This window comes from Antechinus flavipes, chromosome 2 (genome assembly GCF_016432865.1).
Source record: "Antechinus flavipes isolate AdamAnt ecotype Samford, QLD, Australia chromosome 2, AdamAnt_v2, whole genome shotgun sequence".
NCBI classification, from domain to species: domain Eukaryota; kingdom Metazoa; phylum Chordata; class Mammalia; order Dasyuromorphia; family Dasyuridae; genus Antechinus; species Antechinus flavipes.
Window position 1 is genome coordinate 616,858,256 of NC_067399.1, and position 24,642 is coordinate 616,882,897.

The 24,642-nt window shown below is 36.5% G+C and overlaps 1 protein-coding gene across 1 annotated transcript in view; it reads right to left on the reverse strand.

Annotated features, from left to right (window-relative positions):
- Positions 1-16,760: 16,760 nt before the first annotated feature.
- LOC127551783 (cytochrome P450 2C23-like) overlaps positions 16,761-24,642 on the reverse strand; it is a 31,439-nt gene continuing 23,557 nt past the window's right edge. The window contains exons 7-9 of the mRNA XM_051981856.1: positions 21,185-21,372; positions 19,826-19,967; positions 16,761-18,069 (exon numbers count right to left, since the gene is read on the reverse strand). Coding sequence (XP_051837816.1) covers positions 17,888-18,069; positions 19,826-19,967; positions 21,185-21,372 — 512 coding nt within the window. The 3' untranslated portion in view covers positions 16,761-17,887. The remainder of the gene's footprint in view (positions 18,070-19,825; positions 19,968-21,184; positions 21,373-24,642) is intronic.

Sequence of the window (24,642 nt, forward strand, 5' to 3'; positions counted from 1 at the left end):
AAGATCCAGCTACTGAAGGCAGGAGGGGAATTGAGGTCCGCCTTTTAATCCCTCCCCCCCACTCCAGGTTTGGGATGATTGATAGCTGGGAGTGACCTGACTTTATCTCCTCCCCCTCCAGATACCCGGGAAATGTTTTAGAGATATTTCCCTTAACTTGGAAGGTTTCACTGATTCTGGTTCATTGATTAACTGCCGAGTAAACAGGCTTTTGGAGCTGCTCATAACCCTTTGACTCCTGAAAAGTGGGGGAGTGGAAGGGGGTGCGCGGGAATTTGCCCTGTTCTTTACCCTACAGCTCCAGTGAGTAGTATTAAAATAGCTCAGGACTTTTAAAACTACTCTTTGAGATAATAAAAAAGGGAAAAGGACCCGTACGTGCAAAAATGTTTATAGCAGCCCTTTTTGTAGTAGCACGAAACTGGAAACTGAGAGGGTGCCTGTTAGGTGGAGGATGACTGGATAAGTTATGGAATATTATTGTTCCACGAGAAATGATGAGCAGGCTGATTTCAGAAGGGCCTGCAGAGACTGACGGTGAACTGATGCTGAGTGAAGTAAGCAGAACCAAGAGAACCCTGTACACAGCAACAAGATTGTGTGATGATCAATTGTGATGGACTTGGCTCTTTTCAACAATGAGGTGATTCAAGGCAATTCTAATAGACTTGTGATGGAAAGAGTCATCCAACGTCCAGAGAGAGAACTAGAGGCTGAATGTGGACCAAAGCATAGTATTTTCATCTTTGTTGTTGTTGTTGTTTACTTGCTTGTTTTTTTTTCCTTTCTTGTGTTTTCCCCTTTTTGATCTGATTTTTTGTGTGTGCGGCATAATGAATATGGAAATACATTTAGAAGAATTGTACATATTGAACCTATATTGGATTGCTAAAGGAGAGAGGTGGGGGTAGGATGAAGAAATTTGGAACATAAGTTTTCACAAAGTGAATGTTGAAAACTTATTTTTATATGTATTTGGAAAAATAAAATACTATTAAAATTTTAAAAAAGTGAAAAAAAAAAACCCTACTCTTTGGGAAAGAGTGAGAAGTGAGGGAGGGAATGAGCCAGGCTTGCAATTTCATTAGTGTGAGGAGTTCTTTTATGGAGCTAAATGAACAATTCATCAGGAAATTCCCAGGATCTTGGACTTGGGACTGGAAAGGAACTTAGAAGTCTTGGAATCACAGAATTTGAGAATTGGAAGGGACTTCAGTGACCCTCAAGTTAAAATGGAATTCTTATTCTAACATACCCAACAAATGATCATCTAACCTGAAGACCTCATAGTAAGGAGCAGCAATAAGGCATTTTCAAAGCAGAAGCTGATGGAATAAAGCTTTAGTTCTATAATTATAGAACCTAGGTTCAAATCCTGTACAACATGCCCAACTCTGGCTGAGACCAATACAAGCTTGGAACACTCTCCCACAGGTCAAGCACAAATATGAACATTTGAAGTAGAGATGTCTCTAAATTTTTGCATTTCACATTTCTTCTAGGTGACTGCAATTTTGCTCATAGAGCAAAACCCCTTCTTCTTTGATGAAGGCATGCCATGTTGGGAAATCCTGGGCCATGTCTCCCATGTCTTACAATTGATTCCAAAGTTCTTCAGAGAGACCTTGAGAGTGTCTTTGCATCATTTCAACACCCCACCCTGTGAGTGCCTACCCTGTGTGAGTTCTCCATAAAATAGTTTTTTAGGCAAACATATATTGGTATTTGAGCAATGTGGCTGGCCCATCAGAGTTGAGCTCTTTGCAGCAAAGTTTTAGGTTTTGGGGGTGTTTTATTGGCCAGAAAATTTTTCCCATTTAATTTATTTTTAATAGTATTTTATTTTTCCAAATACATGCAAAAATGGTTTTCAACATTCACCTTTGCAAAGCCTTATCTTCCAGACTTTTCTTCTTTCTCCCTCTTCTCCTGCTCAAGATAGCAAGCGATCTAATATAGATTATGATGCGGTCTTCAATGTTAGATATGGCTTACAAAGAAATTGATAAAAATTAACCCCTGAAGCAGGGAGGGAGAAGGCCCTGATAAAAATCAGTTTAGCTCCAAGGTCTCACCCTTGGAGAATTGGTACAATCTGAAATTCAAATTATATCAAACTCCTAAGACCCCATTCGCTGTAGAGGTCTCCAATAGTATAATCTTGCCATGTCCCATCCAAAATTCCACTCATATCCCTGAAATTTTCCTTATAAAATCTTGTTATGCATATTTAACATGTATTGGTCAACCTGCCATCTGGGGGAAGGGGTGGGGGAAAGGAGGGAAAAAGTTGTAACAAAAAGATTTGCAATTGTCAATGCTGAAAAATTACTTATGCATATATCTTGTAAATAAAAAGCTATAATTAAATAAATAAATACAATCTTATTATGGGCCATCCCATGGCTGCTGCTTTCTTTTGGATCAGTCCATCCTGGCATTCTGCCTTATGGTGTCTTTCCCCTTTCCACATGGCATGTGATATCTCTCCTAACTCCACTCTGCTTCCCAACCCTACTTCTTCTCTTTGTAGTTAACAAACTCTTTTAAGGGGCTAAGTCCCTTTGTTAGCCTGCCAGTTAAGGCATGCCCCAGCCTCATGGGGTGCTCCCTTTCATCTGGGTAATTATGAGTTTCACTGAATACAGAGAGGCTTGGAGAGACTTACATGAATTGATGCTAAGTGAAACGAGTAGAACCAGGAAATCATTATACACTTTGACAACAATATTGTATGAGGATGTATTCTGATGGAAGTGGATTTCTTTTTTATAACTTTTTATTGATAGAACCCATGCCAGGGTAATTTTTTTTACAACATTATCCCTTGCGCTTGCTTCTGTTCCGATTTTCCCTCTCTCTCCCTCCACCCCCTCCCCCAGATAGCAAGCAGTCCTTTACATGTTGAATAGGTTACAGTATATCCTAGATACAATATATGTGTGCAGAACTGAACAGTTCTCTTGTTGTACAGGGAGAATTGAATTCAGAAGGTATAAATAACCTGGGAAGAAAAACAAAAATGCAAATAGTTCACATTCGTTTCCCAGTGTTCTTTCTTTGGGTCTAGCTGCTTCTGTCCATCATTTATCAATTGAAACTCAGTTAGGTCTCTTTGTCAAAGAAATCCACTTCTATCTCTTCGATGAAGAGAGTTAATTCAGATCAAAGATGGACAGAAGCAGCTACACCCAAAGAAAGAACACTGGGAAATGAATATAAACTGCTTGCATTTTTGTTTTTCTTCCCGGGTTATTTTTATCTTCTGAATCCAATTCTCTCTGTGCAACAAGAGAACTGCTCGGTTCTGCAAACATATATTGTATCTAGGATATACTGCAACATATCTAACATATATAGGACTGCTTGCCATCTAGGGGAGGGGGTGGAGGGAGAGAGGGAAAAAATCGGAACAGAAATGAGTGCAAGGGATAATGTTGTAAAAAAATTACCCTGGCATGGATTCTGTCAATATAAAGTTATTATAAAATAAAATATTAAAAAAAAAGAAATTTAAAAGTTTTAGGAAGTTGCTTTGTTTCAGAGATCATACTTGAATCCAAGTCTCCCTGACTCCAAGGCCAGGTTTCTATTTACTATGCTACACACTGCTCCTAGGAGCACAACTGAATTATTTACAAATAAATATGTAGACACTGAGAATGTGTGCTCAAAAATTTATATGTTATGTGACAAGTCAGAAAAAAATTTAGAGACCACTGGGCTAGAACATTTTAAAGTAAATTTGGATTATTGTCTAAGCCAGCCATATGTATCTGTATAAAGGATGTATATGCATATATACATCCATATATATATATATATGTATATATATATGTGGATGTACACAGTGCATATATGTATGTATAGATATAAGTGTATATATCATATACAATGCATATGTATATATATACATGCAATGCATCTATGTGTAATTTAATTTTATATTATATATAATTTATTTCATTAAACATTTCCCAAGTACATGTAAAAAAATTAAACTTTAAAAAAAAATTATGAGTTCCACTAGGAACTGTCTTTCATATGCTCTGCCTCTATTTCAAATTTACCATTCCCAGTGTCTATTGTATCCCTTTATTTTATCTATAAACTCTTCTCTTAATAAATCTAAACTTTGCCAAAGAGAGTGGCCATTGTGAATCCTTCACATGACTAAACTCTAACTTTTGGTACCTACCATCATCTATCCACATCATTTTATATTACATCATTTTGAACTACATCAGGTTAAACATGTGCAATTCTAAATATATTTCCATATTCATCATGCTGCACAAGAAAAATCAGATTAAAGGGGACAAAAACATGAGAAAGAAAAAGCAAACAACTAAAAAAAAAAATAATCCACACTGAATGATCCACATTCAGTCTTCATAGTTCTCTCTCTGGATGTCAGTGGCTTTTTCTATCACAAGTCTATTGGAATTGCCTTGAATCATCTCATTGTTGAAAAGCGCCAAGTTCATCACAGTTGATCATCATATAATCTTGTCGTACAATGTTCTCTTGGTTCTCCTCACTTCACTCAGCATCAGTTCATGTAAGTCTTTCCAGGCTTTTCTGAAATCAGCCTGCTGATCATTTTCTATAGAACACATATTCCATTATATTCACATACCATAACTTATCTAGCCATTCTCCAACTAATGGGCATCCACTCAGTTTCCAGTTCCTTGCCACTACAAAAGGAGCTGTTGCAAATATTTTTGCACATGTGGGTCCTTTTCTCTCTTTTATGATCTCTTTGGGAAGCAGATCCAATAAAGACACTGCTGGCTCAAAAGGCAGGCACAGTTTGATAGCCCATAAAATTTGAATTCTTAACAGTTCAGTTGGAAAAAGGATCTCAGTAACTGGTACCTTCAGGATCTTCCTAAAACAATTCAAATGGAAGCAATTTAGTTTCTTGACATGGCGCTGGTAAACCAGGTTTTACAGGCACACAACAACAAAGTCAACATAATGGCTCTGTAGACCTTCAGTTTGATAGGCAATTTAATACCCCTTCTCTTCTAGACTTTTCTTTGTAGTCTCCCAAACCCTAAGCTAGCACTGGCAATGTGTGTGTTGAACTCATGATCTATGTATAAATCCCTGGGAAATATGATGTTGAGGTAAGTGAATTTTCTCCATTGTTTGTAATTGATGGTTCCATATGGAACCATATATGTATGGTGTGGTGCTGGCTGGTGGAGAACCTTTGTTTCTTTGGTATTGATTGTCAGGTCAAATTTAGCACAAACAGCAGGGAATCACTCCATACTTTGTTACCTCTCAGCCTCAGAGGCTGAGCTGAGTGTACAATCATCTGCAAACAAAATGTCATACATATAACTCTCCCTCCATTTGAGTCTTGGCTTGTAGCTCTTTCAAGTTGGATAATTTACCATCAATGTGGTAACTGATCTTGATGCTGTTTTTATTCTTGTTGAAGGTGTCTGACAACATTGTTGGAAACAGCATATTAAACAGCATGGGAGCAAGAGCAGACAGCCTTGCTTCATTCCATTGGTAACTGAGAAAACACAGGAGTCCATTATTCAAAGCATGCTGTTGAAGAACACATGATACTGATAAACTCCAGGAAACCAAATTTTGTTCTGATTTTCCACAAAATTTTTTCTTTAGATATTATGAGTCATACAAAGTAATAATAATAACTATTTCTACAATGAAGCCATTTCCCTATCTCACTTCATTTCACCACAGGCATGCAGTTCTCCTCCCCCATGACTTCTAGTTGGTTAATAGACATGAATCTTCTAAAGCCCTAGTTGCCAACTTTGCCCTTCTATTCACCATCCATATAATGAAGTAGTGGAGATCTCAAAAGCCAACCAATCTCACTGTCTTCTTTAAAACTTATATATTCTTTTTAGCAATTGTCAAATGAATCTGAACAATCAAGTAAGCCCAAGTTGAATCCCATTGTTGTCTTTGTCCATGAGCAGTTGCTAAAACACATTCCTTAGAACAGTTCAAAATCCCTTTTGTAGAATAAGGAAAATAGCACTGGATTTGATGGCTCCAATTGTCTTTGATTCTTTCTCAGGCGGTCACTTCTCTCTGAACCTCAGATTCTTTATCTGTAAAATTAGATGATTCAACTATATAACTTCTATTGTCCCTTTATTTTTTTTTTAATTAGTTTATTTTAATACACATTGCTTTATGAATCACACTGAGAGAGAAAAATCAGAACAAAAGGGGAAAACCACAAGGAAGGGGGAAAAAAGAAAAAAAGAAGTGAACATCATCATGTGTTGATTTATATTGAATCTCTATAATTCTTTTTCTGAATAGAGATTATATTTTCTGTTCAGTCTATTGGGATTGCTTTGGATCACTAAATCACTAGGAAGAATCAAGTCATTCATAATTGATCATCTCACATTCTTGTTGTTATTGTCTACAACGTATTCCTGGTTCTGCTTGTTTCACTCAGCATCAATTCATGTAAATCGTTCCAGGCCTTTCTATAATCAGTTTGTTCATCATTTTTAATAGAACAATAATAGTCCATTACCTTCATATACCACAGCTTATTCAGCTATCCCCCAATTGATGGGCATCCCCTCAATTTCCAATTCTTTGCCACCATAAGAAAAGTTGCTACAAACATTTTTTTTAATTGAAGTTTTTATTTTTCAAAACATGTGCATGGATAATTCTTTGACATTAACCCTTGCAAAATCTTGTGTTCCAATTTCCCTTCTCTTCCCCCATCCTCTCCCCTAAATGGCAAGTAGCCCAATATATATTAAACATAGTAGAAATATATGTTAAATCCAATATACGCATACATATTTATACAATTATCTTGCTGCACAAGAAAAATCAAATCAAACTGGAAAAAAATAAGAAAAAATAAAATGCCAACTAACAACAACAAAAAGAATGAAAATACTTTTTAATTTAATCTAATCATAGTTGTCCATTTTGCTTTTCATAATGTTCTCCAGTTCTTCCTTGGTCTAAGGTCTTTTTAAAGCTATGATTTGCCAGAAAATTTGCCCAGATTCAATTTTATAACTGATAAAAGACCATCTAGTCCCACTCTTTTCAATTTTACTAATGATGTAATTGAAGCTCAGAAAAGGAAAGTAATTTGCAAAGATCACACAGCAAATCAGTGACAATACTGAATTTATTATCTTTGTTTCTTTACTGCTTCTAGTCCAGCATTCTTTGGTTAGCATTCAATCAATCAATAAGCATTTATCAAGCTCTTGTGATTGACACTAGGGATTCACAGAAAGACAAAAACACTCTCATTGGAGGTGCTAGATGGTACAGTGGATAGAGCACTGGCTCTGGAGTCAGGAGAACCTGAGTTCAAATTCAGCCTCAGATACTTAACACTTATTAGCTGTGTGATACTGAGCAAGTAACAACCCCAATTGCCTTGCAAAAAGAAAAAAAAAACCCTGGTGGAATTGTGAATAGATCCAATCATTCTAGAGAGCAATTTAGTACTATGCTCAAAAAATTATCAGTGTTGATACAGCATTGGGCTTATATCCCATAGAGATCTTAAAGGAGAAAAAGAGACCCACATGTGCAAAAATATTTGTGGCAGCCCTTTTTATAGTGGCAAGAAACTGGAAACTGAGGGGATGCCCATCAGTTGGAGAATGACTGAATAAGTTATGATATATGAATGTTATGGAATATTATTGTTCTATAAGAAATGATCAGCAGGATGATTTCAGAGAAGTTTGGAGAGACTTACATGAACTGATGCTAAGTAAAATGAGCAGAATCAGGAGATTATACACAGCAACAAAAAGATTATACAATGATCAATTCAGATGGACATGGCTTTCTTCAACAAAGAGATGATTCAAACCAGTCCCAATTGTTCAATGATGAAGAGAGCCATCTACACCCAGACAGGCGACTATGAGAACTAAATGTGGTTCACAACATAGCACTTTCACTCTTTTTGTTGTTGTTTGCTTGCATTTTATTTTGTTTCTCTTTTTTTCTTTTGCAGTATGATAATTGTATAAATATATATATGCATATATTGGATTTAACATATAATTCTACCATGTTTAACATATATTGGACTACTTCTCATCTAGGGGAGGGCTTGGGAGAAGGGGAGGGGAAATTGGAACACAAGGTTTTGCAAGGACTAGTGTTGAAGAATTGTCCACGCATATGTTTTTTTTTTTTTTAACACGTGATATTTGCCATTATTTCTTTTTTTTTTTTAATAACTTTTTATTGATAGAACCCATGCCAGGGTAATTTTTTACAGCATTATCCCTTGCATTCACTTCTGTTCCAATTTTTCCCCTCCCTCCCTCCACCCCTCCCCCAGATGGCAAGCAGTCCTTTACATGTTGAGTAAGTTACAGTATATCCTAGATACAATATATGTGTGCAGAACCGAACAGTTTTCTTGTTGCACAGGGAGAATTGAATTCAGAAGGTATAAATAACCCGGGAAGAAAAACAAAAATGCAAACAGTTTATATTCATTTCCCAGTGTTCTTTCTTTGGGTGTAGCTGCTTCTGTCCATCTTTGATCAATTGAAACTGAATAGCTCTCTTTATCGAAGAGAACCACTTCCATCAGAATACATCCTCAAACAGTATCGTTGTTGAGGTATATAATGATCTCCTGGTTCCACGCAGATGTTTTGAAAAATAAAAAGTGTTAATAAAAAGAGAAACAAACTAAAAAAATCCCTCAAGGATCTCACTTTCTGATGGAAATTAGAACATATAAGAAAATTGTAAATATAAATTGTATATAGTGTAAGTATAGAGATAGTATAAGGTAAAAATAACTCGGGAAGAAAATCGAAAATGCAAATAGTTCACATTCATTTCCCAGTGTTCCTTCTTTGGGTGTACTTGTTTCTGTCCATCATTTATCCATTGAAACTCAGGTCTCTTTGTCATAGAAATCCACTTCCATCAGAATACATCCTCATACAATATCGTTGTCGAAGTGTATAATGATCTCCTGGTTCTGCTCATCTCACTTAGCATCAGTCCATGTAGGTCAGTATAGAGATAGTATAGTAAGTATAGACAGTTTTTCTCAGACAGAAAGAAACACATCTCTAGTCCAGTATTCTTTGGTTAACATTCAATGTGAGGAGGGAAAGGAGTGATGGGGAGAATAAGACCCCAACCAAAGGCCAGTGTTTAGAAGGGCCATTGAAAGGAGTATTTTGAACCCATAATTATTGTATGAATCAAGAGGCCAAGCTATAGATGTTAACTCCTTGGGATGCTGTCAGGGACATGGCCTTTTACTGGGATCTTATTCACCCCATCAAGAGGAACCATAGGACACCTCCTATGGAAAATAAGATTTAAAATTTTGATAGAACTGTCTGTTTGGATCTTTTGGAAATAATCTGGAGTTAAATGACTAGCCCACAGCTAGAGTCTGAAACCACATTTGAACTCAGGTCCTCCAGACTCCAGGATGAGTGCTGTATCCACAATACTACCTCACTGCCCCAAGATAGTGTTAATATTTGTGAGGACACTCAGAGGACTCTGCCCAACACAATCCTGCGCATAGAATATAATGCCACAGTCTCCTTGAACTGCCCTACCTCAGTTATTCTACCCCAAACCTCAAGCTATTATACCACTCCTCCCTCTTGATTATCAGAATAATTGTTAAGGATAAAAGATTTTATATTTTAGAACATCAGGTGCTGCTTCTCCCAATCTATTAGAATATCAGATAACTTTCCCAACTCCAGTGCATCCCCATTATGTCATTGTTTGTCACCCTATAAAGAATCTCTACACCCCACATTCGATACTGGATACTTGGAGAGGAGAATCCGATCCAGTCAATTGATTTACTTGCCAATAAATTAAATTATTATAACTCTCTAACCTCTATCTTGCCTCAGTTTCTCCGACATTACAAGAAGAACCTCAATAAATAAAAGCTTGTTGAATCAAATTGAATTTCCTATATTAAAAAGTAGTAACCATTATCTACAGAACTGGCTCTGAGGAGAGGCACTCACTAAACTGCGTTTTTTCCATCGCTGTTCCCCAAAGGGGATGTTTACAAAAAGCACAGAGGACAATTTCCACTTTCCAGTCGGCGTCCAGGAGCTGATCCAGACATTAATATGGCTCCGATCCATTCTTCCAGTTCCTGGGATCAGTCCATCCCTTAGTTTCTTCTCTTCCTACTTCCGTTCGGGCCAAATAGAGGGACTATTTGGTCAGTATTCCCGAGAGGGAGAATTTGTTTTTCACCGCACCCTTAAAGAACCTGTCCTCTGGGCAGTTTCCCAGTCTCCCGAGATTAGAATGAGAAATCCGGCCCCTGGGTTCCATTCAAGGAAATTGTTCCTTATCTCTACAGGGGCATTAGAACGAGATTCTTTAGCCTTGCACAGCCTCTCACTAAGATAATGGAAATTCTCTTTTTTTTCTATCCGAGACCCTCCGGCCAAAGGCATTCTGTAATGGGGAGAAAGCGGCTGTAGTGCTTTTGTGCCTGTACAGGCGCCAGATAACATTTTACTGAGGGAGGAATGCACTAAGAATCTCAGGATGTGGAAAAATTTGGTCTTGAACATCTTTCCCAATTTTCCGTCTTGAAACCTGCCTTTCGAAATGACCTTTTCAGAAAAGTTCCATGGCCACCTGTTTTCACCTGGCATCCTATAACCTGAATTTATAAGTCTCCGAGTTTGGTGGTGACCGGTTGGTTTCAATCTTGTTCAACTTTTCCTGACTCCAATTTATTTATTTTTTGTTTTTTTAGAAAGATACTGGAGTTGGCAATTTTCTTCTCCAGATCATTTTACAGATGAGGAAACTGAGGCAAACAGGGTTAAGTGGCTTGCCCAGGTGATAGCAAAGATGAGTTTCTGAGTTTGGTGGTAGTGTTATCAGTAACATGAAGCACCAGGTCTTTCTATCTTTTCCCCATAAATTTGGGTAGTGGGTTGATTTCAATTGTGTCCAGCTTTTCTTGACCCTGGTTTTTTTTTTTTGTTTTTTTTGTTTGTTTTTTGTTTTAGGAGAAATACTGGAGTTGGCCATTTTCTTCTTCAGCTCATTTTACAGATGAGGAAACTGAGGTAACCAGGGTTAAGTGACTTGCCCAGGTGATAGCAAAGATGAGGTGGAAAGATTGTGAAAAATCACAATGAGACTTTCTTTCTGCCATCTTTATTAATGAGTGAAGGTCAAGGGCAAAAATACAAATAAGATTTTGTGCCATACTTTGGGAAGGGATGATTTTTATAGACAGAAGGAAGGGAAAGAAACCAGAAGAGATTTTGGGGAGAAAAGAGATGTTTTGAAGGAATAAGGGAGATGCTTGAAGGATAAAATTAGGGAGGAGTGGGGGAAAATGCTTGAAGAATAAAATCAGGGAGAGATGGTTCTTGGATGAGAACAAAGTCAGAGGAGAGCTAGAAGAATACTTGGAGGTCAAAGTCAGAGGAGATGGTCTCAGAATGGATTAAAGAATTTTGGTCTGAGTATGGTGAGGGGTCTCAAAAGAATTTGCAGGTTCTGATCCAAGTCAGGGGACAATGTTTATTATAATTGTAATTACAATTAAAGGAGGATAGATTCCAAAAGAATTTAGCAAAGAACCAAAAGCAAGAAAATAAATTTATGGGGAAAAGATAGAAAGACCAGGTGCTTCATGTTACTGATAAGCTAATTTTATGGTTTAGAGGTAGAATTGAGTCTCCATTGTTGAATTCTATGGCTTGGAGATGGAGTTGCACCCTATTATTAGCTTAAATTGGCTTAGGTTATGTCAGAAACTTTGTTATTACTGACCTAAAGATTGTTATCTGACAGCCAATTTGCGGAACTACCACATTCCCAAGGTAAAGCTGAGGGCTTTAGGATGAAGGCCAGGTAGCGTTAGGGTTATTGCTCCATCATTCTGGAGAGGACTAGCCCGTTTGAATACCTATCACTGGGTCATACTACTACTATCTGAAGCTAGATTTGAATTTAGGTTTTCCTTCTCCAAGCCTGATACTCAAGCCACTTTGCCACCTAACTGCCCAGGGACTCTGGGTACCTAGTGTTCATTCCTCAAGGAGATTTATATAGTTCTAGTGTCAACCAAGATTCATAATTTCCTTTATATGATCAATCTAGCCCTGTCTTTACTGACTTCTTACCAGGGCAGATATAAGATATTATGGTAATATAGACACCAGGTGATGGTAGGTTCCAAAAGTTGGGCTTCAATCATGTGATGAATCCACAATGGTCATTCTCTTTGGCAAAAGGTAGATTTATTTAGGGAAGAGATTACAGACAAAATGAAGGAATACAATAGATACTGGGAATGGTAAATATGAAAGAGTGACAGAGCATGTAAAAGACAAGTTCCTCAATGAAACCCAAAATTACCCAATAGAAAAAAAGGAGCACCCCATGAGGTTGGAGCATTCCCTTAGCTGACAGGTTAAATCCTGAAAGAGACTTAGCACTTTAAAAGAATTAGTTAGCTGTTAAGGAGAAATGGAATTGGGAAACATAGTGGAGCTAGGAGAGATACCATATGACATGGGGAAAAGATAAGGGGAAAGACACCACAAGACAGAGTGCCATGGTGTACTGACCCAAAAGAAGGCAGAAGCTGTGGAATGGTCTGAGTAGATTTTATAGGGAAATTTTAACCTGAGACATGACTAGGATTTCTGATAGGACATGGCAAGGTGTGACTAGAGACTAGAGTTTGACCAAAATTGAATTTCAGACAGGACCACCTCCCCAAAGGGTAGGACCTTGGATCTAAACAGATCTCTATCAGAAGTTTCTCCCAGCTTACCCCTGGGATTAATTTTTATCTAGTCCACTGCTAACTACACCTAAATTTGAAGACTTCATCCCTGAGGTGGAAGTAGACTATGCTCAAGGTGAGGCAAATGGGAAATTTATTTCAGTGATGCAAGCAGTAATCACTGTGGCTGGTTGATAGGGAAATTTCTGAATTGTATATTCGTCCAAATGTGGAAGGTTTATGGATTAAATGAAATGAGACAACATATACAAAACATTTTGTATATCTTAATGGCTTTTATTAGTTTGCACCTAATGGCAGGAAAAACTGTTTCAATTCTGCCTCAGACTCTTAGTAGTTGTATGATCCTGGGAACATCACTTAACCACTTTCAGCTTCAGTTGCATTATCTGAAAAATGGGATTAATAATAGGTCCTACCTCTAGGGTTGTTATGAAGATCCAGTGAGAGAAACTATGGAAAAAGCTTTGAAAACATTAAAGCGATGAGGTTGTGAATGTTGTGTTGGACAGAGAGACTAAGAAATTAATCCCTGATTGTGAACACATCTAGCCATTCTGGAGAGCGATTTGGAACTACAGCCAAAAAATTATCAAACTGTGCATACCCTTTGATCCAGCAGTGTTACTACTGGGCTTATATCCCAAAGAGATATTAAAGAAGGGAAAGGGACCTGTATGTGAAAGAATGTTTGTGGAAGCCCTCTTTGTAGTGGCCACAAACTGGAAACTGAATGGATGCCCCTCACTTGGAGAATGGCTGAATAAATTGTGGTATATGAATATTATTGTTCTGTAAGAAATGACCAGTAGAATGATTTCAGAAGGGCCTGGAGAGACTTATGTGAACTGATGCTGAGTGAAATGAGCAGGACCAGGAGATCATTATATACTTCAACGATAACACTATATGATGATCAGTTCTGATGGACGTGGCCCTCTTCAACAATGAGATGAACCAAATCACTTCCAATAGAGCAGTAATGAATTGAACCAGCTACACCCAGTGAAAGAACTCAGGGAAATGAGTGTGAACCACTACCTAGAATTTCCAATCCTCTATTTTTGCCTGCCGGCATTTTTGATTTTCTTCATAGGTTAATTGTACACTACTTTAAAGTCCTATTCTTTTTGTACAGCGAAATAACTGTTTGGACATGTATACATATATTGTATTTAACATATACTTTAACATATTTAACATGTATTGGTCTACCTGCCATCTGGGGGAGAGGGTGGGGGCAAGGAGGGGAAAAATTGGAACAAAAGGTTTTGCAACTGTCAATGCTGAAAAATTACCCATGCATATATCTTGTAAATAAAAAGCTATAATAAAAAGAAAGAAAGAAATGAATCCCTGAAGCACCCTTTTTCCTGGATAATTGTGAGTTCCAATTGTGAGGGACTTAACTCTCTCACTCTACTTCATATTTATCATTCCTGGTGTCTAGTGTATCCCTTCATTTTGTCTGAAAATTCTTCCCTAAATAAAACTACCTTTTACCAAAGAATGGTTATTGTGAATTCTTCAAGTGATTGAAACCCAACTTTGGTGACTACCATCATCTGGTGTCTACAACACCCCACATTATTTTGGTGCAAAAGCAAGATACATCAAAAGTACTATATTTATTATTGTTCAGTAGTTATTCAGTCATGTCTGACTCTTCATGACTTCATTGGAGATTGTCTTGTCAGAGATATGACAGTGGTTTATACCATTTCCTTCTCCAGTTCATTTTACAGATGAGGAAACTGAGGCAAGCAGGCTTAAGTGATTTACCCAGAGTCACACAGCAAGTCAGTGTCTGAAGCCAGATTTGAATCCAGGAAGACTCAGCTTCCTGAATCAGGGTCTGGACTCTATCCACTGTGCCACCTAGATGATATTTGTTATCATTTGATAAGGAAGAAGAGGACGATATTTTGGCTCTAGCTCTTTCTTACTCCTCTCACTGGGAGGACAAAAAGGTACCGATCCATTCTTTTAAACAAACTCTCAGTGTTCATCTAGACCAATAGTTTGCTGGGAAAGAATCCCCTTAAGAAGCTGCCAAATGGATTTCTAGCCTTTGGTTCAAAGGCCTCTATTGAGGGGGATCCCACTCTCTACAGAGACAGCCCCTTCTGCTTTGGGACACCTCTAATTCTTAGGAACAAGTCTGGGGCTTGCCTCCAATTCTGCCTCTGGAGCCACACAGAACAAATCAATCCTTTCTTTCATTGCTGGCAAAACCTCTCAGATGCTGGAAGATGGCCAGCATTGCCCTCTCTACATCATTATCTTTTTCTAGGCTAAACATCCTCAGTTCCTTTAATAGATTCCTCCCATTGTGTGATATAAAGAGCTTTCATTGGTGGTCCTCTCTAGTACTCCTCCTTATCAAGGATTTTCCTCAATGGGAAGGAGCCTAGGACTTAACAGTTCTGTCCTGGTGTGATGAATACAACTGGGCTATCATCTCAGTTCTGGACACTAGGCTTTTCCTAATGAAGCCTAAAATTGAATTAAATGGTTTTATATATATATATATATATATATACTATTGATTCTCATGGAACTAAATGCTCTAAAACCTTTTCCAGACAAACTGCTGTCCAGTTATGTGCTCTTCATCTTATCCTTGGGGAGCTGGATTCTTTTAAATTGAGTTATAATATTTTATATTCATTTCTAATACGCTGCATCTTGTGAGATACAACCCAGTGTTCTGACTGTGAAACTGAAACAGTTGCATGTTCAATAGATATTCAGTCATATCTGATTCTTCTGGACCTCATTGGAGATTCTCTTGTCAGAGTTGTGGTTTACTAACCATCTTGATTAGCTCAAGCTTCCTGCTATTGCAAAGGAACCCAGAATGATCTGGAAATCAGAAACAGGAGAGAAACTGAACATTCCTTAAATTAGACACATCAGAAATTCCTTGCAATATTCTCACGCTGAACCTGGAATTCCCCCTGCTATGCTGCAGAATCAACTCAGACTGGCTCTTGAGGAGCCCCAGCCCAGTGGCCACACCAGATACAGGCCAAGATATGCCTTCCAAAAGACAGCCCAACCCAGAGATAACTCGATAAGAGCACTGTGCGATTACATCCTGTCACTTGTGGTTTTTATCTTTATAACCCCTGCTGCCTATGCCTGCTCCAAGCTCAGTTCCAACTGTCCTCCCATATATACATATCTGCCTAAGGAAAAATAAACCCATGGATACTTCCTAAGTCTGTCTTTCTTAAATGGAATTTTGATTAAAGTTGACATAAAGTAGCAAGATTGTTTTGAATCCTAAGTGTTCACTAAGTATCCCTCTCCATTTCCTGTCTTGTGCAAAAGTTGTAAGTATTCCTTCTTGGATATTATGTAAGTTATCGACAAAAGTGTTAATGACACATGTACATGATACATGTGTCATTAACACTTTTGTCGATAACTTACATGTATCATGGTCAAGGAAATGGTAATGTGAGGCTCTTTATTAATTTTTTTTTTTGCTAAGACAATTGGGGTTAAGTGACTTGCCAAAGGTCACACAGCTAGGAAGTGTTGAGTGTCTGAGATCACATTTGAACTCAGATCCTCATGATTTTGGGGCTGGTGCTCTATCTACTGCACCACCTAATTGCCCCTAATTGCTTTTTTTCCTAAAGTGAAGTGGAAAAACTAACTTCTATGCTTTGGTTCCCACTATTCAACTAGTTTTGAATCCACTTAAATATGTTGTTTTATATCACACATCTCTCCATCTTTTCACGAGATTTCTTCTAGAGTAATAAATGTGAATTTATAGATGGTGAATTCATATACACATAATATAATATACCTGTACATTGATACACACATATGTTTGTTATGTACATATATGTGAATATATACACGTATACTCACACATGCAAATATGTATGTAGATTGAGATATATACACAAATACAAAATACAAAGTACACAAATACAAAAACTGTTTTAAGAATAAGTCTATTTTACTTAGGGACCAAGGTAGTGTAGAAAAAAAATCTATGTCCTGGTATATTGAGGTAAAGTTTATATTTTAATCTTGCTGTATCTTTGAAGCTAATTCCCTTTCTAGAAAATTAATTTAATGTGATTAAATAGAACTGGGGCTACTCACTAGCACAAAACAAGTAGTCAAAAAACATCGATTAAGTGCTTGTTTTGTGCCAGGGACTATACCTTAATGCTGCTAATAATAATGGGAAGAGAGGGAATCCAGTATGTCAGGGCTTGAGATGAAGGTAATAGAGATACTCCATTACAAATCAATGAGTAATCTAGAACACTGATAAGCAGATATAGAAGCCTGATTCTGAGATGGTAGACTATGATAGATAGATAAGATAGACCAGTGGTTCTCAAACTTTTGTTTTCAGTTTCAGTTTCTTTATCCTATTAAAAATTATTGAGGATCTCTCCAAAGCGTTTTTTGTTTATCTGGATTATATTTAGACATTTACCATATTGGAAATAAAAACTATTTTTGAATTTGTAGACTCTCTAAAAGGGTTCCCCAGGATTCTCTAGACCTACTTTGAGAACCACTGAGATAGACAGATGTGTATATTTTTTATATGTATTATATATACATGTATATAAAAATATTTATGTGTATACATACTCACATATATACATATACACATACACATATTTACAGTTTTGTGGAAAATAAGGCTTTTGGGATAAAAATAATTCTAAGATATGATTCCTTTATTTCTCTGTATATAGTACATAACAAAATTTAGAAACAATGACCAGGTCATGAAGGACAATTTGCAAATTTTCCAAAACTTTAAATTGGAGATGAAATCTTAAACTGAGCATATAACTTCCCTTTGATGCAGTTCTTTGCTGCTGCCAAAGAAGAATATTAGGCTAAATGTTAGGCTGTGGTGATTCCATTGTTCTTTTGTCTTGTATAGATATACTCTTGCAGGGCCTCTCTACACACTATTCTTACCTTGAAGAGGATAGCAGCTTCATTCTAAGACTAAATATCAAGAATATCATATGAAACAGAAATTGACTGTGCTGTGGGAACAAAGTAATGAAATTGCAGCCAAAAAGATATCAATTATCTAGGAAGAAGAGATAATTTATAAATTGGTGGGAGATTGAGAAGTCCACTCATGAGAGGGGTGATGTTAACTTCCTTTGGATCCACCAAAGGCTTCAAGGTGAAGTTCTGTAGAATAGTGGTCAGAAACAGAAACACCTCCATCCGAGCCAGACTCTCTCCAAGACAGTTGCGTTTTCCTAAAAGAACCAAAGGATCTGCTTCATAATAGCCATTTAATTCAATGGTATCATCAAGAGAGATTTAACATTTTCACCCTTTCTGTTGTTGTTTGCTTGCATTTTTGTTTTCCTTCTCAGGTTTTTTTTCTTTCTTGATCTGATATTTCTTGTGCAGCAAGATAACTGTATAAATATGTATACATATATTGGATTTAATATATATTTTAACATGTAGTGGAATATTTGCCATCTAGGGGAGAGGGTGGGGGGAAGAAGGGGAAAATTTGGAACAGAAGATTTTGCAAGGATCAGTGCTAAAAAATTACCCATGCATATATTTTGTAAATAAAAGCTATAATAAACATTTTTTTTTAAAAGAGCGAGACTTAAAACATTTTGTTTAAAAATAATTGGAGAGATGTGGCGAGTTATGTTAAGTTACATTCTCACTGATGATCAGTGGAGATCACAGTGAACCATCTTATTCTAGAGAGGCCAAGTATAACTAATGATCCTATTGTCAAATAAGCAGGGAAGGAAGTACGTGCTAATTCAGGGGGCTGAGGTGCTTTTGACATGTATTTCAAGTCATAAATGACATTCTTATATAGTATTTTCAAGATAATTGAAAATCTGTGATTTTTTTTGAGAATAAACAATAGTTAAAAAGCAACGTTTGAGGGAAAAGGAGGTAGATGGGTAAAAACCTTTGTGATCTTGAGAAACAGGTCATGTACAGGGTGGGGGAGACCTGTGACTGGACCCATGACTTCATGATTCCCTTCACAGATACAGGTGAGCAAATCCTTGATAAGTGAGAATTTAAAAAAAAAAAAAGTTCCTGTGGACCTGAAAAGTTAAGTGACCTTCTCCATAGACACACAGAGAGATACAAAATGACTATGTTTCTGAAGCATAACTTTATCCTAGGACTTTCAGACACCAAGATCAGGCTTCTGTTTGTTATGCCTCACATGTGGCTTCTCTTTGAATATGGATGTTGAGAATGGCTGAGTCATTTAAAGAACAAAATTTGACATTTATATAGGAATTAATGTTCTAGAATAGTTGACAGTATTATCCTCACAGTAACTTTGTAAAGCAAGTACCAATGGAATTATTATTCCCATTCTTTAGAGTTGAAAACTGAGGTTCAGATTAAATGACTTACACATAGCTACATAATTAATATATGTATGAAATAGGATTAAAATTCCAGTTTCTTCTGATTTCAAATTCAGCATTCTTAACTATCAATCAATCAGCAAGTACTAAACTCCTATACCTACCTTTAAATTAGTACAATTGTTATCACTAAACAATATCTTAATCCCTGAATAGTTCATCTGATCCGATTTATTTTAATTCAATTTATTAATTTAATCAATCAATTAATTGTATAAATTAATGATAATAATAATAAATAATAATAATTCACTTTATGTGGGGCACTAATGTTTCCCAAGCACTTTTCCCGTAACAACTATAAGATTTAGGTATTAGCATCTTTATATTTACATGTGAAGGAACTGAGGCTTAGAGGTTAAGTTATTTGACCATAGTCACATCATTAGAAGAATCAAAGCTGAGATTTAAACCATGATCTTCTGAGTCTAAATGTACTAAATACTAACCTGTATTGTATCCAATCTGTCTGAATACTTCCATGTTTCCAACAATTACATCAATCCCCTTTGGAGTTTGATTATCAAAAACTTTACTATGGTGTAATCAATGAAATTGACAAATGGACAGAAGCATGCATTATTTTTACCCAAAGAGAAAGGTGTGAAGTGGTCATTCTTCTGAAAGTCACCAGATTTGGTCAAGAAGTTCTCTGGGTCAAACTGGTATGGGTTGGGAAAAACTTTTTTATCATACAGGATGGAGTGAAGCACTGGGAATACAATCGTGTCCTGGAATCAAAAAATTAAGGTTGTAACTGGGATACTGTCATGTATAAATGTATCATAAAATGTCTAACATGAACTGTTTAAGGTATATACATTTAAGGTAGATGAAATATGAGTAAATTCCAAACATGTTTTTGAGAGTAAATGGCTTAAATAAAGACTTTTCATTTGCCAGCATTCTATCTGGTGATATCTCCACTCTTCAAAAAGTGATTTTGATAGAACATGCAGAAGCTGATAGTTTAAATACAATATTGACCTATGAAATTCATGGAAGATGGAGAGAAGTTTTGTACATACCTTTGATGTTTTTAAAGACTCTGCTTTCAATATTAGGATACTGGCTTATCCCCCCCAAAATTTTTTTAACATAAAATATGCTAACATATTAAAGTTAATTAAATGCTAATTAATGTTTCATATTTTTCCAGCATGAAATAGTCATCATACAATAGACCCTTCCTGTCAATTCTTTTGTGATGAAACTGTTATGACCATGTCCAGGCCATCCATAGCTCACCTCATCACTCCTTACCCATAGGAATTGGTAGCAGGTTTTCTAGTCTCTTTTCCTACTCTTACCACAAGAAAACAACAGATCTCAGCTCCTATATCATTCTTGCTAAAAATGATTTACTTTAACTCTACTTAATGAGATGGAAGTCCATCCAGATTATGAATACTATCCAGTATTGGAAACTAGAGACCACCTATACAACCCATTCTTCACATAGATGAAATCAAGACCCAGAAGGAAGATGTGACATCCTTAGTTATACTTCTACTGGGTGATAAAACCAAAATTACTTCCTAGATCCCTAACTTTCAGATTTGGGGCAGAGCCAATATAACATACTGCTTTTCTTCTTTCCTCATTTGGCAAGGAAGTGGACCTGTCATCTTATCACTACAGGGAATCAGAGTTGAGATTGTTGAAGAAATTCCTTCTGCCCATGTAGATATATACTCTACAATTTAGAGTTTTAGATGCCTGGGGCCCTGAGAGATAAGGTAGTTGCCCAAGATGTGTTACCATAGCCAGAGTGGTTAAAAGCAGGACATGAACATAGCTCCCCTTGCCTTGAGAGGCCAGCTCTCTTTTTCATGCTTCTCTAAGCACCTGTATGTGACATAATAAGCAGATAGAGCTGACATTTTATGCCCACTGCAAGGTGTTTTTGTGCCTTGTGAAAATCATAATGAAAATAAACATATCTGACCTTGGGAATCACATGGTTTCTGAAGTGGATGTCCTGAGTTGTTGTTCGTGGAATGCTGAAGGGGAGAAGACTAATATATCTCTGTATCTCATGAACAACAGCTTCCACATAGGGCATCTTGATTCTGTCCTGCATGGAGGGTCTCCTGCTTGAGCCAACCACTCGGTCTATTTCTTCATGAACTTTGGCTATATTGAGATGAATAATAGTGAATAACTCAGATGGTTGCAAAGTCTAATGAGCATGTTTATTGGTTAGTCAATCAACAGTATTTATTAAGTGTCCACTTATTCATATTTTATATTACATATATTTATACATTATATATTAATTATCATATATTTATTATATATTACATATTACACTATATGTTGTATATATTTATTTTGTATTTTAAAATATTTTAATTTATAGTATATATTATACATATTTATTTATTAAGCATAAAAGGCATTGTTTTAGATGGTGAAAACACACAGAAAGGAAGAAGATAGTTTGCTCTCTGATGGCGCTCAGTCTGATGAAATAGACAAAATACAAATCTTACAATTTTATAATACAAATAAGATACAGCATAATTCAGAAGTCTTAATGCAACCTTAGGCTTTAAAATTCCTGTAGAGGATTTTGTGTTTGATTGTGAAGGTAAAATAGAAGCCACTCATATGTATTGAGTTGGGAGGGTTAAGATAGATCTGTGCTTTAGGAAGACTAATTTGATAGCTGATTGGAGAAGGGGTGGGAGTGAGAAGAGATTTGAAGTAGGGATACTATTGGCAAGCTGTTGTGATAGCCTGGAAATGAGGTGATGTAGACCTATTTTGAAGTAGTAGTAATGCAGGAGAAGAAAAGATGCTAGAGATTTTAGGAGTGAGCTTCACAGCAACAAAATTAGTGTTAATGAAGAGTCATAACAACTAATATGCATGGAATGCTTACTATGTGCCAGAACTGTACTAAATGCTTTATAATTATTATCTTATTTGATAACTGCAAGATATGTGTTGTTATTATGCTCATTTTGCAGATGAGGAAATTGAAGCAACAGAATTTAAGTGATCTGTATGAAATAATATAGCTAGTAACTACTCAAGAACAGATTTAAACTCCTAAGTTCCTGATTGCAGACTGGCACTCCATTTACTTAACAACCAGCTGATGTTGTCAAAGGATAGTAGCGATTAATCTCCTCAGGAAGAAATACTATGTCTTACTCAAATTTAGCATCTCCCTCAAGCCTGGAACAACACTGTACCCTACACACATTAGTCTCTTGATTAACTAATAAGTAGTGGTGTTTTATGAATCTCCAAAGTATAGGTTGTTATGCTTTTATTGATTTGTATTTTTATAAATGCCATCTCAAAAGGTATATATGTGTGCATATGTATCTATATGTGTAAATATGTATATAAGTATGTATGTATGTATATATGTATTTATCAAAGACTGGATCTTTTTTCCTAACTTTTTTCAATTTTATAATAGCTTTTTATATTATTATGCAATTTATTATATCATATGCAATACATGCAAAGTACAATGCAGATATTAATGCAAAGAGAGTTCTCAACATTCACCTTTGCAAAACCTTATGTTCAAAATTTTTCTCCCTACCTCCTCATCTTTCCACTCTCCCAGACAACAAGCAATTCAATATAGATTAAACATGTGCAATTTTAAACAATTTATTTTCACATTTATCATGCTGTACAAGAAAAATTAGATCAAAAGGGGAAAAAAAGGGAAGGAAAAAAAAACAAGCAAGCAAGCAAACAAACAACAACAAAAGTGAAAATACCATGCTGTGATTCACACAATCTCCATATCCTTCTCTCTAAATGCGGATGGCTTTTTCTATCACAAGTTTATTGGAATTTCCTTGAATCACCTCCTTGTTGTTTTTCCTAATTTTTATGAAATTGTTTGCAAAGTATCAATGTCCAATGTAGATGATCAACACACATTACAATGAGATGAAATTATTACCCATTCTTATTCATACTTCTGTGCATGATCTATTTTTCTAGAGTAGCATTTCTTAACCTAAGGTGCATAAACTTGTTTTAAAATATATATTAATTTAATTTTTTTTTTTTTGCTAGGCAATTGGGGTTAAGTGACTTGTCCCAAGTCACACAGCTATTAAGTATAATGTTCTTCTCTAAAACATAATGTTCTCTGGGAGCAGATTTCTTGGGGGGCTTCTACAGGCAGCCTTCATTTTAATTCAGTGTAATAATCACCCCAAATGCATCCAGGAGTTGAAGTCTAAAACCTTTATTGTCTCCTTTTAAGTCCTTCCTTGGACCTGGTTACTTTCTTACAGGCCTATCTCTCTCCTTGGTTCTGAGAGCTCTTGCCACTAGTCCTTTGCCTCTGCCAGCTTCAGCCTCTCTTCCTCCAAATATCTCCAGCCAGAACAAAGGTAGAAGTTGGGATGAATCTGACTCCACTTCTGAGAGTGGGCTTGTGGGTCTGGCCCTGAGAGCTTCTTGCTTATATGCTGTACACTGAGTATACTCCAATCATTATATCACTAGGAAATCATTATTGGTTATAGGATTAAATCATTTCTAAACTAGATTCAATTATTATCTCCTCAATTCCATTCAGTACCCTGTTTCAAGTTCTGTCCTATAACATCTCCTTATAGAATCAGATCAATCATATTGAATCATGCTAAATTAGATAACTATTGTCTCTATCAATTCCACTGACTTAGCCCCTTGTTTCAAGTTCTGGCCCATAACATCTCCTGCTTTCTTTTGATTTTGAACATAGGTGGTCATGACCTCCCTGACTTCTCAAGGAGGTGAGAACCCCTCAAAAGAAGGTGATCACGCCTTCTCTGACTGCTCAAAAAGGAAGTGAAAACACCATAAAAGAAGGTGATCATGCCTTCCCTGATGTCTCAGGAAGGGAGATGAAAACACCAAAGGAAATGGGAAATCAAATCAGATTAGCAGATTTCTGAGGGGGCTCACTTGAAACAGGTATACATAAATCCATCAATATGGGAGGTATTACACATAATTACATAAATTACATAAGCACATAGTAACACAGGCTAGTAGTGATGTAACAAATAACATGAATCAAAATGAGGAATTATACATGTTCATAAGTCCTAGAAATAGTTCAAAAGGAATTTATTGTCCATTACTTCATGTGTCGGGAATCCAATAATTCCTGCAAGTTTTGAAGTCCTGCAATAGTCTTATCAACAATTTTTCATCTCAAGGAATCCAATGATTCCTGCTGGTTTTCAAGTCCTGCAACAGTTTCATTTTGTATTAGGGAATCCAATGATTCCTGCAGATTTTGTTCTTAGATCCTCTCCTTTGTTTTAAGGTTTTTCTCCTTTTCCATCTCTCTCCAGGTGCTCATTGCCACCCATCTGTTTCCTTCTCCATCTGTAGGAATACAAGTAAACCCTCTCTCCTAGGCAGTTAACC